The 16,632-nt window shown below is 35.9% G+C and overlaps 1 protein-coding gene across 1 annotated transcript in view; it reads left to right on the forward strand.

The window, feature by feature from the left end:
• The window catches only part of LOC136832729 (zwei Ig domain protein zig-8-like), a 30,481-nt gene extending 19,454 nt beyond the window's left edge, over window positions 1–11,027 (forward strand). Inside the window, exons 2-7 of the mRNA XM_067094243.1 lie at window positions 48–177; window positions 3,709–3,920; window positions 5,025–5,235; window positions 7,593–7,720; window positions 8,202–8,376; window positions 9,368–11,027. Coding sequence (XP_066950344.1) covers window positions 129–177; window positions 3,709–3,920; window positions 5,025–5,235; window positions 7,593–7,720; window positions 8,202–8,376; window positions 9,368–9,564 — 972 coding nt within the window. The 5' untranslated portion in view covers window positions 48–128 and the 3' untranslated portion in view covers window positions 9,565–11,027. The remainder of the gene's footprint in view (window positions 1–47; window positions 178–3,708; window positions 3,921–5,024; window positions 5,236–7,592; window positions 7,721–8,201; window positions 8,377–9,367) is intronic.
• Window positions 11,028–16,632: the final 5,605 nt, after the last annotated feature.

Raw genomic sequence — 16,632 nt, forward strand, 5'->3', positions numbered from 1 at the left:
GAGTAAAACTACCACTAACTGGGAACCATCTTTCTTTCCATTGGCAGGCAACAACGGCGGGCTGTTGGGAGCGAGAGAAGCCTCGAGATTAAACCAGCATCCGGCCACAGAGCTTTGGCATAACCAGTATGTTAAGCTCAAAGCTCCTTCACACAGCTTTTGTGCTTCTCTTCTCCGGTGAGTTTTGCGAGTCTTCTGTTGATTTTCTTTCGGCGTTTCGATCATTGTGAATAAGGAAGAGATATTGATACTGGAGTGAAAGATATCTCTGTTTCAGTAGCCCAGTAGCCATTTACTTTAGCTGATTTTTTTTTTCTATTTGTTATGGCAAAACGAACATTAAAATAGCCTAGATATTATTGGGACCTAGAAATGAATTGAACTGAATATAGAAATTAGGCCAAAGGCCAAGCACTGGGACTTATGAGATCATTCAGCGCTGAAACGGAAATTGGCAGTATAAGGTTTGAAAGGTGTAACAGGAGGAAAACCTCAAAGCAGTTGCACTATGAATCAATTGTTCAGAGAGGGTTGAGGAAAGTAAGATGGAAGAAAGAGAATATAAAGGGGGGTACAGTAAAAGGAACGAAAGGGGTTGCAGCTAGGGGCCGAAGGGACGCCGCAAAGAACCTTAAGTAATACCTACAGTGCACAGCATGAGGTGCACTGACGGCACTAACCCTCTACGGAGGCCTAGAAATGACTGGGACTCGGTATACTGAAAAGGTAAAAATATGCCGCAACAGATCTTCCATTTACATTACAAAGCTTCAACATGATAAAAGCGAACGCTAATTAAAGGTGATCATGTATTTGTTCCTTCAAATGATCGGAAGACTTTAAATTAATGAGACAACATACGGTGGCCAGAAGCTTTCAAATATCTTGAGATTTTTCGGAAATTGGGGCAGACTTCTGAAGTCTTAGATTTGCCAATCTTCTGCATGTCCGTTTGAGCCTTTAATGCCACCTGTACATTATGACCTGTTCGCGGGCTAACACATCAGTGGCCATTACAAACATCAGCCCTTCACTTGTTAACTGCTAATGTCAACATAAACATTCATTCAGTGCGTGTAAGCTTCAATCTCTAGAATATTCTCAGCGAGACATAGGCGGGACGAAATGAACCTCTCCAAATTAGGCGTGGGGAGAAGTGGATGGGGTGATGCTGGATATTTCTTCTGAACGCTAATTGACCCACGAATAAATAAAATATATTCACATTAGTAATGTAATGGTTAGTCTAGCACTTGATCAACTACGCCACAGGAGTAATAATAGGCACGGAACCAGATATTCTTTTGCATATACTTTGGAACCATAGAGGTACTACCGTCACCAATAATGGTAAAAATAATAGGGCTAGTAGTGCAGCCACCAGCGAAAGGGCCAGAGTTCGAATTCCGGACTGGAAAGAACGATTTAGGCAAGTACTGTTAAAATTTATTGTGGTTCGGTCAACCTGCAGAGGAGGATATATACCTGATTGTTGTTCGACAGTAATGCAACACAGCCACGGTAAATGAAAAGACGATCTTAATTAATAATACTAGTAATTAGTAATACTAGTTATGTGGAAGGATTCCTTATTTATGACGCAAGAAATTTTAAATATCTTGGACATTACTAGATATATATATATATATATATATATATATATATATATATATATATATATGTATATTATTTAGAATGTAAAGACATACTACGTCAAATGAAAGTTTATCACAGTCATGCTGCAACCAATTTACAAGGTTCGTGATGCTCTTTCCTGTCGCATATGAAAAGGAAAGAACACAGAGAGGAATGATTACATCAAGCCCACTCTATCACGCGAGAGGAAAAATACTGAGGAGGTGAGGGGGAGGGGAGGGGAGGGGGAAGAAGGAAGGAAGAGGAGGGGAGGGGCAGTGGAAGGAACAAAGGAAGGAAAATACTACTCATTTAAGGAATGTGATTTATTTTCCATAATACTGAATGCAACGAGAGTTAGAAATGTAAATATATATATATATATATATATATATATATATATATATATATATATATATATATATATGTAAAACTTCAGTTAGAAAACCAAAAAACCGAAAGCCAATACCTTGACTTCCACGCGTTAACAAAACGCCCCCAAAACGCAACGCGCGGGTACCTCTATCTTACAAACGCGCCTCAGCCAATAAAAAAAAAAAAGTATGCCCCAGAACAAGAGATTTTATTGAGCAGCAGAAACGCGATTCTTCATTCACCTCCATCTCTCAGTCTCTCCGAAATTCTCGCTGCGGAGAGGGAAAAAAATAAAAAGGTTGCTTTCCCAAAGCACGCGCTCTGAAAAGCGCGCGTCAAATTTCGGTGAGTGCGCCTGGGACCTCGCGCGGTTGAAAGGATGGCTACGCAGAAACAGCGTCGCGGCTTTTTTTTTTTTTTTTTTTTTGAGCTCGAAACAAGACAGGCAAAGAAGAAGAAGCAAAGAAGGAGATTTTCTTTAGAATAGGTAGGCAAGATTTTTTTTTTTTTTTTATCTTTTAGGTTATAATATTCCTTTGAATTCTGGAAGCTTTAGACAAGTCAGACCACATTTTCTTTCAGCTTTTATTTGTTAGTTTACTTATTTCTTGCTTTTAATGCAATTAAGTAAATATTTTTTTAAAAATTAACGTAGATTTTTATAAACCTCAACTGTTATTCATTAGTATTAAAACCTTTTATGATGAGCATTTAAATTCTATTTTTTACTGATAACTATTGTTATTCAGTTTCTCTAAACAACGGTAAACAATGATTTTCTTGACTTAAAAACACGCTGTAAGACCTTGTTATCATAACTTTCAAAAAGGTATTCAGATATCCTCTTTCTAATTTCGGCACCTTTCAAAAGATTTATTAAAAACCTGGAATCTCGGTAACTCTAAACGCGATAGAAGAGAAAATAATTTAAAGACATCTATCTTTAACTGACTTTAGTTCCAAAAATAAAAAGATATGTATAATATTATTTTCTTTTCAATTTCAGCGGATAAACACAATCTAAAAATAACAAATTCACAAGAATTGCTACAACTTCAAAATGTCAATCTTTATTACAGACGCTTTCTATAGCTATAGTACTTCTCAATCCGTATACGCAGTAGACTATAAATACAGATATCACCCCCAGTCCTTAATCAATTTTATTTTTAGATATTCCACGACCATTTCTTTTCATCACCACCAACATACCAACCATGTCTCCGGCATAACTCGGGGTTTGGAATGATTAAGAAATGCGCCTATGGAATTTCTTCCCTCACTCCAGGTCCCAAACCCGTCTCCCGGGTCTGCTCCTTGGGATTCAGGGACTCCGGGACCCGGAGAACCCCCTTCCCCCACCCAACCCCACGGGTGTCCTGTGCTGTCAGAGGGAGAACAGAGCTCATTCCACGAAGTGCCGGAATTCGTTGCATTACATAACTCCAACACCTATACCTTCCCTTTCCCTCATGAGACACCTCTCTCTCTCTCTCTCTCTCTCTCTCTCTCTCTCTCTCTCTATTGCTCATCACGTCCGCTGGAATTATAACCTTTCCTTTTCTCAAGAGGCAGATCTGTCTCTTTCTTGTAGGTCAAGGTCAACTCCATTTTACCCCATTCTTTTTCCAGCTGTTTTCACTGTCGTAAAAATTCTAAATACTAAAGAATATTTAATTTTCTTTCATCTTTTTCCAGCTGATATGTTGGTCGTTGACAGCAAGGTTCACGGAAAACCTAACCGAAACAAAGTCGCCTCAGGGGACGCAGGGAGGATCAGGGGGGATGCCGAGAACACTCCTCCACCGAGAGGGCCCCATTTCGCCAAGGACACGCCCAAGAGGGTCCTGGCGGCCGTTGGGACTCCTGCGCACATCCCCTGCAAGGCTAGGAACCTCGGGGCCAAATCTGTAAGTTGCGGCGTTCTCTAGAGACCATGGGTCTGAATCTGTAGATTTTGACATTTCTGAAGGACCTCCAAGCCTAATTCTGTAGATTCTAACATTCTTCAGACATCACTCCTAATTCTGTAGATTTTGACATTCTTAAGAGACATCGTGCCTTATTCTGTAGATTTTGATATTCTTTAGAAAGCTCATGCCTAGTTCTGTAGATTCTAACATTCTTCAGAGACATCACTCTTAATTCTGTAGATTTTGACATTCTTAAGAGACCTCTTGCCTTATTCTGTAGAGTTTGACATTCTATAGAACGCTCATGCCTAATCCTGTAGGACCTGACATTCTTTAGAAACCCCTCGACTACTAAAAAAATAATTCTGTATATCTGGACATTCTTTAGAAACCGTCTTGGTCCACCACTATATACTGTGCCAAATTCGTCATTTTCACTCACTCTATCTTTTACACTGATGGTTATGTATATATTAACGAAGCGTCTGGAATATGTATATTCCAGAATATAAATATTCTGTTATATATTTCCAGAATATACATATTCCAGAATATATTCCCAGTATAAGCACTTCAGAGATTTACTGTACTGCAGTCCTTCTGAAGGAAAATGTATTATCCGTCACAGAGAAAATTCTCAAAACAAAATCAATAATAATAATAATAATAATAATAATAATAATAATAATAATAATAATAATAATAATAATAATAATAATAATAATAATAATTCTTTCACACTCATTCCTCTTCTATCTCAGATCTCAAAATCTCAAAAGCAAAATAAATAATAATAATAATAATAATAATAATAATAATAATAATAGTAATAGTAATAATAATAATAATAATAATAATAATATTATTGATTATTATTATTATTATTATTATTATTTATTATTATTATTATTATTATTATTATTATTATTCTCTCATATTCATTCGTCTTCTGTGTCAGAGCTCAAAATCTCAAAGCAAAATCAATCAATAATAATAATAATAATAATAATAATAATAATAATAATAATAATAATAATAATAATAATAATAATAATAATAACAGACTCACAATCTTTCCTCATTCTTCTTCTCGCATCTCAGGTCTCTTGGATTCGACACAACGACCTCCACGTCCTCACCGTGGGCTCCTTCACGTTCACGAACGACGAGAGGTTCTCGGCCCACAGAGACCCTTCGTCAGGAGACTGGGTTCTCGTCCTTAGACACCCGCAGCCGACGGACTCCGGCTACTACGAGTGTTCCATCTCGACGAAGCCCGTCACCGCCATCAGCGTCAAACTCGAAGTCGTCGGTGAGTGTGTGTGTGTTTGTGTAAGAGAGAGAGAGAGAGATCACTTCACTTAGAGAGAGAGAGAGAGAGAGAGAGAGAGAGAGAGAGAAAGCTCACTTCGCTGAGAGAGAGAGAGAGAGAGAGAGAGAGAGAGAGAGAGAGAGAGAGAGAGAGAGAGAGCTCACTTGCTGCAACCTTGTAGCTCGTAAGAAAGAGAGAGAGAGAGAGAGAGAGAGAGAGAGAGAGAGAGAGAGAGAGAGAGAGAGAGAGAGAGAGAGAGAAAGAATATTAGCAGTAGTTTTTAAATATAAATATATTCGAACACAAACTGAAAAGAAACTCATCATATTACTGTTAAAATTTAATACTCGTTGATAAACATCTCGAGTGTTAATGTAGGAAAACGGAGAGAGAGAGAGAGAGAGAGAGAGAGAGAGAGAGAGAGAGAGAGAGAGAGAGAGAGAGAGATGGACTATTCTTCTGTGACTCATCTTCTAAGTTAATGGGGGAGGATTTTAGTTCACGGAAAAGAGTGGTTACCCGTTTTGGGAACAGGATTTGCAAGTGTCTGCTTCCAAGAAGAAGACGAAATGAAATTGCCAAAGATTCAAGCATTCAACCGAGAAGTTAAGAGGCCGCTGCAGCTAGTATGATTAAACACACACTAGTTAAGTTTAGTATGAGGCTAGCAACCTAACGCAAACAACTTATTGGAAACGGGGAGACTAACAGCTAGAGCCATGCCCTCTATAAAAAGGCGTTTCGCAGATTTCACACACACACACACATATACACAAACATTTCTCCGATTTTCATTAAGCAACGTCTATCTCTCTTTCCCTTGAAGCGGTTTATTATCTCTCTCTCTCTCTCTCTCTCTCTCTCTCTCTCTCTCTCTCTCTCTCTCTCTCTCCTACACAACTGTCCCTCCTTTACAAAACTGTTCATCACACCGCTTCCTGTCCCTTAGAAACCCCCTCATTGATTATCTGGCACTTGAAAGCAAATTGAATCCTTTCTTTCCAAATTGCATCAACCTTTGACATTTCACAACTCCATTGTGGTTCTCCCGCAATATCTTTCACCGTGACATTTCCTTCAATTTTTATCGCTCCTCTACACACAAGTCGGCAACATGTCGCAGATACATGAGGTTGAAGATATGTCAACGACTTGCTTGGTGGTCTTACCTAACCAGTGTTCCGTTGGCCGAAGGTATGTTCACCACTTACGGTCGCTGACTTGTTTCCAACATGTTGGTGATATGTATGCGATTTTTGGTACCATTGCGATATGTAAGCGATAAGTTATCGACATGTTTACGACATGCTGCGCTGCAGTGTGGACGCACCGCTCTACTTTCAGACGCACCGCTCTATTTTCAAACAGAATTCGTTTTTAGACGAAACCCACAATAACTTCTGACCTTCTGTCCATCTCTCTGAACTCATTAATTAGCACTGATTTCATAACAGCTGGGTCGTCAAGCTAACATTTTTATTTAAGCGAAGAAAAAAAGAAACTAACAATAAATTATGACTTCAGTATTTTGCAACGAAACCTTTCAGTTGCCGTTAAAAAAAAAAAAAAAAAATCGCCATTAAAAGCACTTCTTTCTGTATCACTGTAATGAGCTTCATTTGGTATATTTATATATTTAAGTTTCAGGGGGACTGACATTCCTTCCTCGGGGATGCGTTCGTGTAAAATTGTTCCTCTCTAATGAAACTGATCTATTACCAGGAAGACGCTATAATGATATTGTTACTGACCCGCTGTTAGAAGACTTTTTCATTTAACTGAAATATTCTCTCTCTCTCTCTCTCTCTCTCTCTCTCTCTCTCTCTCTCTCTCTCTCTCTCTCTCTCTCTCTCCACTGGTTTTCTTTTGGCTGCAATTTAATACCTTACTTTAAGAATAAAATACCTTTACAAATGTATTATGAAAGTGCTGTATGTATAATATACTGTATATCTGTATCTATAATGTATACACATATACAAACATGCATACACTATATATATATGCATGTATGTATGTGTACATATATATATATATATATATATATATATATATATATATATATATATATATATATATATATATATGTGTGTGTGTGTGTATGAATTACTTATATACAGTGGCAAGGGCGCACACCTCTGGTGGTCTGATTCTCGATCCAGACTAAACAATATAAACGTGTTTCATTCAAGGCCAAATGCGTCTGTTGACCTACGTAATGAATTATGTACATGGTAGTTAGCTTACTGAAGTGTGTCGCAGCCAAGGCGGAGAAGGCCACAGGGCTAGTAACCTCATCCTGTAATAAAATTACTGATTTATTTATTTATTTCTTCCTTCTTCTGTGTTCCCTTCAGTGCCTTTGGCAGAGCTCCTGGGAGACGGGAACGTGTACCTGGACAAGGGTAGCACCCTTAATCTCACCTGTGTGGTCCATTTCAGTCCGACGCCCCCAGAATTCATTCTGTGGTATCACAGAGATAAGGTAAGGGCTACTTGGATATCCATACTCTCCCATTCTGTTAGCATGTCCAGACCACCTTGACAAAGTTCACAAGATCTTCGCCTTCAAGTGCCTCTTCTTATGACCAGATTTTTTTATCATTTAGCCTCGTGTTATCTGTGAATCACCTAAGCACCGTACATTCTTTCAAATATGTATTGTGGTACTCTTTGCAATCTATTTGTAGTTGCTTTACTATATATAACTGATCCTCCAGTATCTCTCATACAAGACTGTTTGTGACCATAGAAAACTATTATTTTTTGTGACCACAGAAAACTGATTTTTGTGACCATAGAAAGCTTTTTTGTGACCATCGAAAACTTCTTTTTTTTTATCATAGAAAACTTCTTTTTGTGACCATAGAAAATTTATTTTTTGTGACCATAGAAAACTTTTTTGTGACCATAGAATTTTTTTTTTTTTTTTGTGACCACTGAAAATCCAGTTTTCTTCCCTCCAGTTGGTAAACTACGGTAGGAGGGGAGGACGCGAGATCCTGGTGACCACAGAGCACAAAGGTGAAATCACCAGGTCGTCCCTGCTGGTGCACAACGCCACCTTGCAAGACTCTGGCAGGTATTCTTGCAAACCAGCCAACGCCAAAAAAGTCTCAGTCGTTGTCCATGTTCTGGAAAGTAAGATATTCTGTGGTTTTGTTTTTTTTTTATCTTTTATTCATTTATCCTTTTAGGCTTCATTATCTGAAGGAGTACCCCGTAGGGAAGTAGTGCCGTCAGTGCACCTCACGGGGTGCACTGTAGGCATTGCTAAAGGTTCTTTGCAGCGTCCCTTCGGCCCCTAGCTGCAACCCTTTTCATTCCTTTTACTATACCTCCATTCATTATCCTCCATCTTGCTAGCCCCTCCCCCTTCCCCCCATAACAATTATCTCAAAGTGCAACTGCGAGGTTTTCATCCTGTTTCACCTTTCAAACCTACCTACTCTCAATTTCCTTTCCAGCGCTGAATGACCTCAAGGGTCCCAGTGCTTGGCCTTTGGTCTAAACTCTATATTCCACTCCATTCCATCCGAAGACGTATTACGTCTGTGAAATCAGCTTTCATCGTTTGTTTTGAATTAATACTTCTGACTGATGAGGAAACTATTATCAATTATAAAATGCAAATAAGTAACACCTAAAGGTTAATTAAGAGTCTTCCGCGTCAAAGAGAACTGAAGCAGTTTCCAGAATTCCCCAGTCAAAAGCAACAAAACATTTTGTTCGTGTTAACTGCTTAAATATAATCACTCAGATAACTGTTGTATTTATCCAATATCAGGTATTCTTACCTCACATACCCATTGTTATTACCACATTAGCTTCTCATGAATAAGCAGAAATCTTCTGACCGTCTTGATCTACATCTCGTTGTCTCAGATATATAAACAAAATATTCTTCTTCTAATCTGCATTCTGTTTTGATAAGTTAAGTGCTGAAATATATTGTCTCTCAGGTAATTACTGTGCATATCCATTATGCAGGTGGCACCCTGTCTTCGTATCTCACATCACCACTGTTTTTATCACATTAGCAGCCTCCTGAATAAGCAGAAATCTTCTGACCATCTTGCTCTACATCTCGCCTCAGATGTAAACAAACGCTTCTTCTTCTTCCGGTTTTCAGGTGAGACTCCAGAGGCCATGAAGACTACGAGCAACGGGGCTGCCGTGGCCCACCACGACCACTTAATCTTTAGCGTCGTGATCTCCACAGCCTTCTGTCTCCTCACCTCTCCGATGAGGGACGGCCTCCTGAACTTCTCCAGAGTCGTACATTGGTGCCTCCACTTTCGCGCTCTCTCTCTCTTTACTTACAGATAAAAACAAGGATCTCAGAGGTTTTTTTTTAGCCCGATTAGAAACGTTTGGTGTCATCGCCGATCTCTCAACAGGAATCGCCGTGAATCCAACAGGCAGCTTTCGGATTATTGAGACGTTCGGTTGCCTTTTCAGTCTTGAAACAGAGAAACAGACCAGGAATACGATGCTGGTTAATACGACGTTGATCTCTCAGCAAGAAAAGTTGGTTCCAAAGCAATATCTGTACAAGGCGAACTTTTCTACTCAAGGAAATCTTGGACCACGTCGGTTGTACAGACGGTTATCTGGCTTTGGCTCAGTTTAAACTACAAATCTACGGAATAAAAGTTATATTGCCGTTTGTACAAATGAGGGGAAAAAAGACATCATTTTATAAAACCGAATGGGATCCTATGATGACTATCTACCGCCAAAGAAGTTTCTTTTCATGATATTTCCACATGAAAAAGCAATACAAATATTATTCACTTTCAGGCCAAATGTATGAGAGGAATGAATTGATTACCACCGAAACGAATTAAGATCTAAATGTTATGAGAGGAATGAATTGATTACCACCGAAATGAATTGAGTACTGAATATTTGTATCTCAGAAAGCGAGTGAAATTGCCTTGGCACGAGCTCTCTCTCTCGAGGCTTCTTGTTAAGTGAACTGTGTGTCGTTTCAAGACTTGATGATCTTATACCCTAAAGCATTGCTAGTTTGCAACAAACCACATCTTGATTTCATGATAATATCTTTTATAACAGGCAAATATCCCTAAGAGTTTAAGGCACCTTAAGTAAGGAACATCCAGGTACCAATTACTTCCATTTGTAATTAAATATCATAGGTATTTCTTGTGCTTTAACTTCTACAAATCTCCACTCATCTCCAGCCTCTCTTCTCATGTTCTCATATTCTCTCTAGTGTCCGCTGGAGCCCAGCTGATACTACCACACACTATTCTCCAAGTAAGAAGGACATGTCCGAGCCCTCTCTCTCTCTCTCTCTCTATCTCCCGTTCATCATTTTCTCATCTATTTATTGAACTTCCGAGTAATTTCTCTTACAGGATCATTTCTTGCTGTATCCTGTCATCTGAAAGATTTATTTTCAAATCGGCAACATCTCCTAGAACTATTATCATTGTTATATAGTGATTCATGACCGTATAGCAAGATAGATCGTCATGGGTTTATTACACATTTACTTTCGTATGCAGTTTCATTATATATCATTGCCATTTTTCCTTGTAATTCTAAATCATTATTTATAAAAAAGGGATGTTGAAAATTAAAAGTACTTGCGTTATGCTTAGACTTAGAACATTCACGAAAAGCATCCTTATATGCTTGAAAAATACAAAATAAAAATTAAAATAAATTTGAAACCCACGTAACGCCAAAATCACTTAGATGAAAAATATATATTTTTTTTTGTGGAATCACATTTTAAGTCTATGTTTGAAAAAAAAAAAAAATTGAAAATATATTTGAAACTCACGTCACCCCAAAATCACTTACATGGAAAATGAACTTTTTTGTGGAATCACATTTGAAGTCTATGCTTGAAAAAAAAAATCAAAATAAATTTGAAACTCACGTCACGCCAAAATCACTGATGAAAATAACTTTTTTTTTTTTTATTGTGGAATCACATTTTGAGTCCATACTGGAAAAAAAATTAAAATAGATTTGAAACTCACGTCACCCCAAAATCACTTAGATGAAAAATAACCTTTTTTTTTATTGTGGAATCACATTTTGAGTCTATGCCTTAAAAAAATAATTAAAATAAATTTGAAACTCACGTCACCCCAAAATCACTTAGATGAAAAATAACCTTTATTTCACTGTGGAATCACATTTTGAGCCTATGCCTGAAAAAGAAAATTGAAGTAAATTTGAAACTCACGTCACCCCAAAATCACTTAGACGAAAAATAACCTTTTTTTTATTGTGGAATCACATTTTGAGTCTAGGCCTTAAAAAACATAATTAAAATAAATTTGAAACTCGCGTCACCCCAAAATCACACAGATGAAAAATAACTTTTTTTTTTTTATTGTGGAATCACATTTTAAGTCTATGCTTGAAAAAAATAATTAAAATAAATTTGAAACACGTCACGCCAAAATCATTTACATGAAAAATAAATTTTATTATTGTGAAATCACATTTTGAGTCTATGGTTGAAAATGAAAATAATTAAAAGAAATCTGAAACAAGTCACGCCAAAATCACTTAGATGAAAAATATATTTTATTTTTGTGAAGCCACATTTTAAATCTGGCGATAACAACCAATAATCCCAAAATGATCTTTCGAATTAATTATTCGAATTGATAAATTCACAGCTGCTACTTTGATTAACGCCTGGATTATTCATGATTCACGGGGCCGCTTACTAATTGCTATGATTCATTTGCTTGCATTTTAATTGGGCATTTATAGATGACTACAGCCGGTGTTGCCTCCGTATTCATTGACATAAGCTCCCCTTTTAAAAGGTTCTTTTTATAATCACTTTTCTTTTACGATGCAGAGAGAGAGAGAGAGAGAGAGGGGGGAAACAAGAGGGGAAGGGGAGAGAAAGAGGGGAAACAGAAAAGGGGAAATAGATACTTCTTGTATCATTTCATCCATACAGATATTCAACACGATAACTTTTAGTCGCTCCCGACAAACGATCTATAACATTCATCCTCAGTTCATTGATAATTGCCTTTCTATGGATTCTGTCATAAGCCTTTCTTATTACTCTCCCATAAATAAATACATACATACATACACACATATATATGTATATGATTATTCATATACATACATATATACATATATATTTATATATGTGATGATGTATATATAGATAGATAGATAGATAGATAGATATACATATATGTATACATACGTATATATATACTCTATGTATAGTATAGTATATAATATACTATGCTTTACATATAGTATATACTATATGTATAATATATATATATATATATATATATATATATATATAGATATATATATATATATATATATATATATATATATATGTTATATATAAATACATTATATATATATATATATATATATATATATATATATATATATATATATATATATTACAAGTGAACAAAAATTTATCTATGTGTTTTATCATCTCAATTTAACTTCTAACGATTTTAAGGAAATACATACAACATATTTCATCAATAACTACTACCAGCCTCAACAAGAAACCTGCCTGAGAGAAGTCGTCTACATATGTACGCCAATAAGCATTCTGTCTTGTACACTAAGTCAAACATTTAGAAAAAGGAAAACTCAATCATGGACTGACAGACGAGTAACCAGTGGTTCCCTCGGAGGGAAGATTTCACGGCGAATACATTTACAAGAGAACATTCCTCAGATACTGTACAAGAGACAAATAATCTCCTAATACAAATACTTGCAATGGGAAGCTGTACTCTTCCATATGATGGGTTATTAATTCTGTACATAGGTTGGTCGAGATGTCATGTGTATCAAGGACGTGTTTACGTTAAGTCATATTTCAGTGTCATGTAAGCAAACCGTAATAAATATTCCGTTTTTGTACTCCTTGGTAAATGTATGTATGTCTGCATGTACTGTATGTATGTGTGAATGTAGAAAGAGCTGTGTACGATAGTAACGACATCAGAAATCGAAAAGGGAAAAATTAAGAAAAAGTTTGTAGTAAGGGAGTTTGAAAAATTCTTGAAACAGAAATGTGAAATATTCTCCACCAGAAATGGCTATTATTGATATTCTAAACATGAAAACAAGGACAATTTTCATGCTAGAAAAGTAAAAGTAAAGTATCCTTACATCTACATATTAAAAAGCGTGACTGAAGAAAAAAAAAAGGAAAAACCAAAAAGCATGTAATTAAGACAATATACTGGAGTGATCCTTGGCCTAAAAGTCAAGATACAATCGTGTGTCACAGAGAGAGAGAGAGAGAGAGAGAGAGAGAGAGAGAGAGAGAGAGAGAGAGAGAGAGAGAGAGAGAGAGAGAGAGAGAATGAAATGAATATATATAGTTTACGATGATGTATTTCGAGAGTAAGATGTATTAATAATCAATGTACAGACTAACTGCATATCATACGTCGAATGTTTATGCGAATTCAGGGTATAATAGTTTTTTCATATATGAAACTGACTAACATTATTTCAGCTGAAGTCAAGCAAATTCTGACCAACTGATTTTTCTTCATTTGTTGTACGGGTGGAACGGCCAATTAAGATTAATAAATATTTTCAAAATGTTTATATTTTGCTATTTTTACACGAGCTTCAATAGACTTCTGTCCCCGTCGACGTCTGGGCAAAATCTGAATGAATTAATAATCATAATTATTTTCTAAATGATAAGCAAAGGGCAACTCATACCTTACTCCTGAAAAAGTCAAAATTGTTATCACGGTGGAAAACTATATCTAACCTTCACTAATATTGCCCAGGACAAAAAATTTGCGAAATTTCATGAACACTAATGAAATTTTCGATTTCTTAACAGGCCAAGTCACGAAAAGGGCTCGATACAGAATACTTAAACAAAGTGTTCAGTGAAATTAACTTACAACTTTTTTTCAGTGAAATTCACTTACAACTTTTTTCAGTGAAATCACTTACAACTTTAGTCAGTTAAATTTACTTACAACTTTTTTTTCAGTGAAATTCACTTACAACTTATTTCAATTAAATTCACTCACAACTTTTTTCAGTTAAATTCACTAACAACTATTTTCAGTGAAATTCACTTACAATTTTTTTTCAATGAAATTTACTCAACTTTCTCAGTGAAATTCGCTTACAACTTTTTTCAGTGAAATTTACTCACAACTTTTTTCAACTAAATTCACTTACAACTTTCTTCAGTGAAATTCGCTTACAACTTTTTTCAATGAAATTCGCTATAACTTTTTCAGTGAAATTTACTTACAACTTTTTTCAATGGAATTCACTTACAACTTTTTCCAGTGAAATTCACTTACCACATTTTTCAGTGAAATTCATTTACAGTCTTTTTTCACTGAAATTCACTTACAACTTTTTCCGATGAAATTCACTGACAACGTTTTTTCGATGAAATTCACTTACAATTTTTTGCTGTGAAATTCACTTAAAACTTTTTGCTGTGAAATTCACTTACAACTTTTTTTCAGTTAAATACGCTTACAACATTTTTCAGCGAAATTCTCCTAACACTTTTATCAACGAAATTCACTTACAAATTTTTTCAACGAAATTTATTTATAACTTTTTTCAATTAAATTCATTTACAATTTTTTTCAAATTTACTTACAACTTCTTTTAATGAAATACACCTAACCCTTTTTCAATAAAATTCGTTTACTTACAACTTTTATTAATGAAGTTCATTTACAACTTTCTTCTATGAAATTCACTTAAAACTCCTGGATTGAATAATACCTGACAGGAAGTTTCAAACCCCAAACCATGATAAAAAAAAAAAAAAATTTATTGCAAATATGAAAATATAAAAATTATTTTTTATTGAAAATATGAAAAACAAATTTTTTTATTGAAAATACGAAGGGCATAAACAATGAAAGTGCAGACATTTTATAGCATTAAATCGGTGTTGTACATACCTAGCATAATCACGGGAAGGAGGTGGTTCTTTATGTAAATCAAAGTTCATGAATCAGATTCCCCGAATGACCATTGTGTATACTTTACTTTCTGTTTAAAATAAAGTGTGTTCACAGAGGAAATAAATATTGTATCGGTACTATAGTGTCTTTTATTTACCCATATATGATGCTTTTGTTGGGCGCTGTTTTCAGTATTTAGTGATACAAAAAAAATTTCGTAATGCAAAAAATAATAAACAGAAAATTCTTGAGATATTTTCTTTCGTAACGTTTCTCATTTCCATAGTCTCGATGCTGATAAAATTATGACAGGTGTTGCAGACGTTTCTCTTTCAAAAGCTCTCAACTTTGTCAATGATTATTATCAGTGGTCTGGTTAAACTACTTTAATAATAATAATAATAATACAAGAGCTACAGACGTACCTATCTCAAAATCTAGTAAGTTATTTAAAAAAAACCCTCAACTCTATCAAGGAGGTTATTATAAGTGTAACAGATGTTTCCCTTTTCAAAAGCAAGTGCTACAGATGTTTCTCACGTCAAAAGCTCTTTATTTAGCCAAGAGCAACAGATGCTTCTCATTCCACAAGCATGTGCTACAGATGTTTCTCACGCCAAATGATCTCAGCTTTATCAATGTTTTTATAAGTTCAACAGATTTTTCCCATTTCAAAAGCAAGTGCTACAGATGTTTCTCCGTCAAAAGCTCTCAGCATTGTCAAAGATTATTACAAGTGCAACAGATGCTTCTCATTTCAAAAGCATGTGCTACAGATGTTTCTCACGTCAAAAGCTCTTTATTTTGTCAAGGTTTTTACAAGTGCAACAGACGTTTCTCATCTCGAGGGACCCCACTTTAACAAGATTACCCAAATGTTTCACAATTCAACGGCTCTCACTTCGTCAACATTATATAAAAAAAAATAAAATACAAACATTTCTCATTTCAAAAGTGACCACTTTCGCCAAGAGCGACAAAATTTAACCCCGCGTCGAAAGCACTCCAACCCAGCCAAGGTTACTGCAATACCAACACACTATTATCATTTAAAAAAAGTAAGTAAAATATGCGCCGAAGTTTCTTCGGCGCAACTGAGTTTTCTGTACAGCGTATAATGCTGTATGAGCCTTGGCCCATGAAGCTTTCAGCCACGGCCTGGTGGTGGCCCGTGCTATTGCGGTGCCAGACGCATGATTATGGCTAACTTTAACCATAAATAAAATAAAAACTACTGAGGCTAGAGGGCCGCAATTTAGCATGTCTGATAATTGGAGGGTGGATGATCAACATACCAATTTGCAGCCCTCTACCCTCAGTAGTTTTTAAGATCTGAGGGCGGACAGAAAAAGTATGGACAGAAAAAGTGCGGACGGACAAACAAATAGCCATCTCAATAGTTTTCTCTTATAGAAAACTAAAAACTAAAAAGGTC

The sequence above is a fragment of the Macrobrachium rosenbergii genome, chromosome 50, assembly GCF_040412425.1.
Source record: "Macrobrachium rosenbergii isolate ZJJX-2024 chromosome 50, ASM4041242v1, whole genome shotgun sequence".
NCBI classification, from domain to species: domain Eukaryota; kingdom Metazoa; phylum Arthropoda; class Malacostraca; order Decapoda; family Palaemonidae; genus Macrobrachium; species Macrobrachium rosenbergii.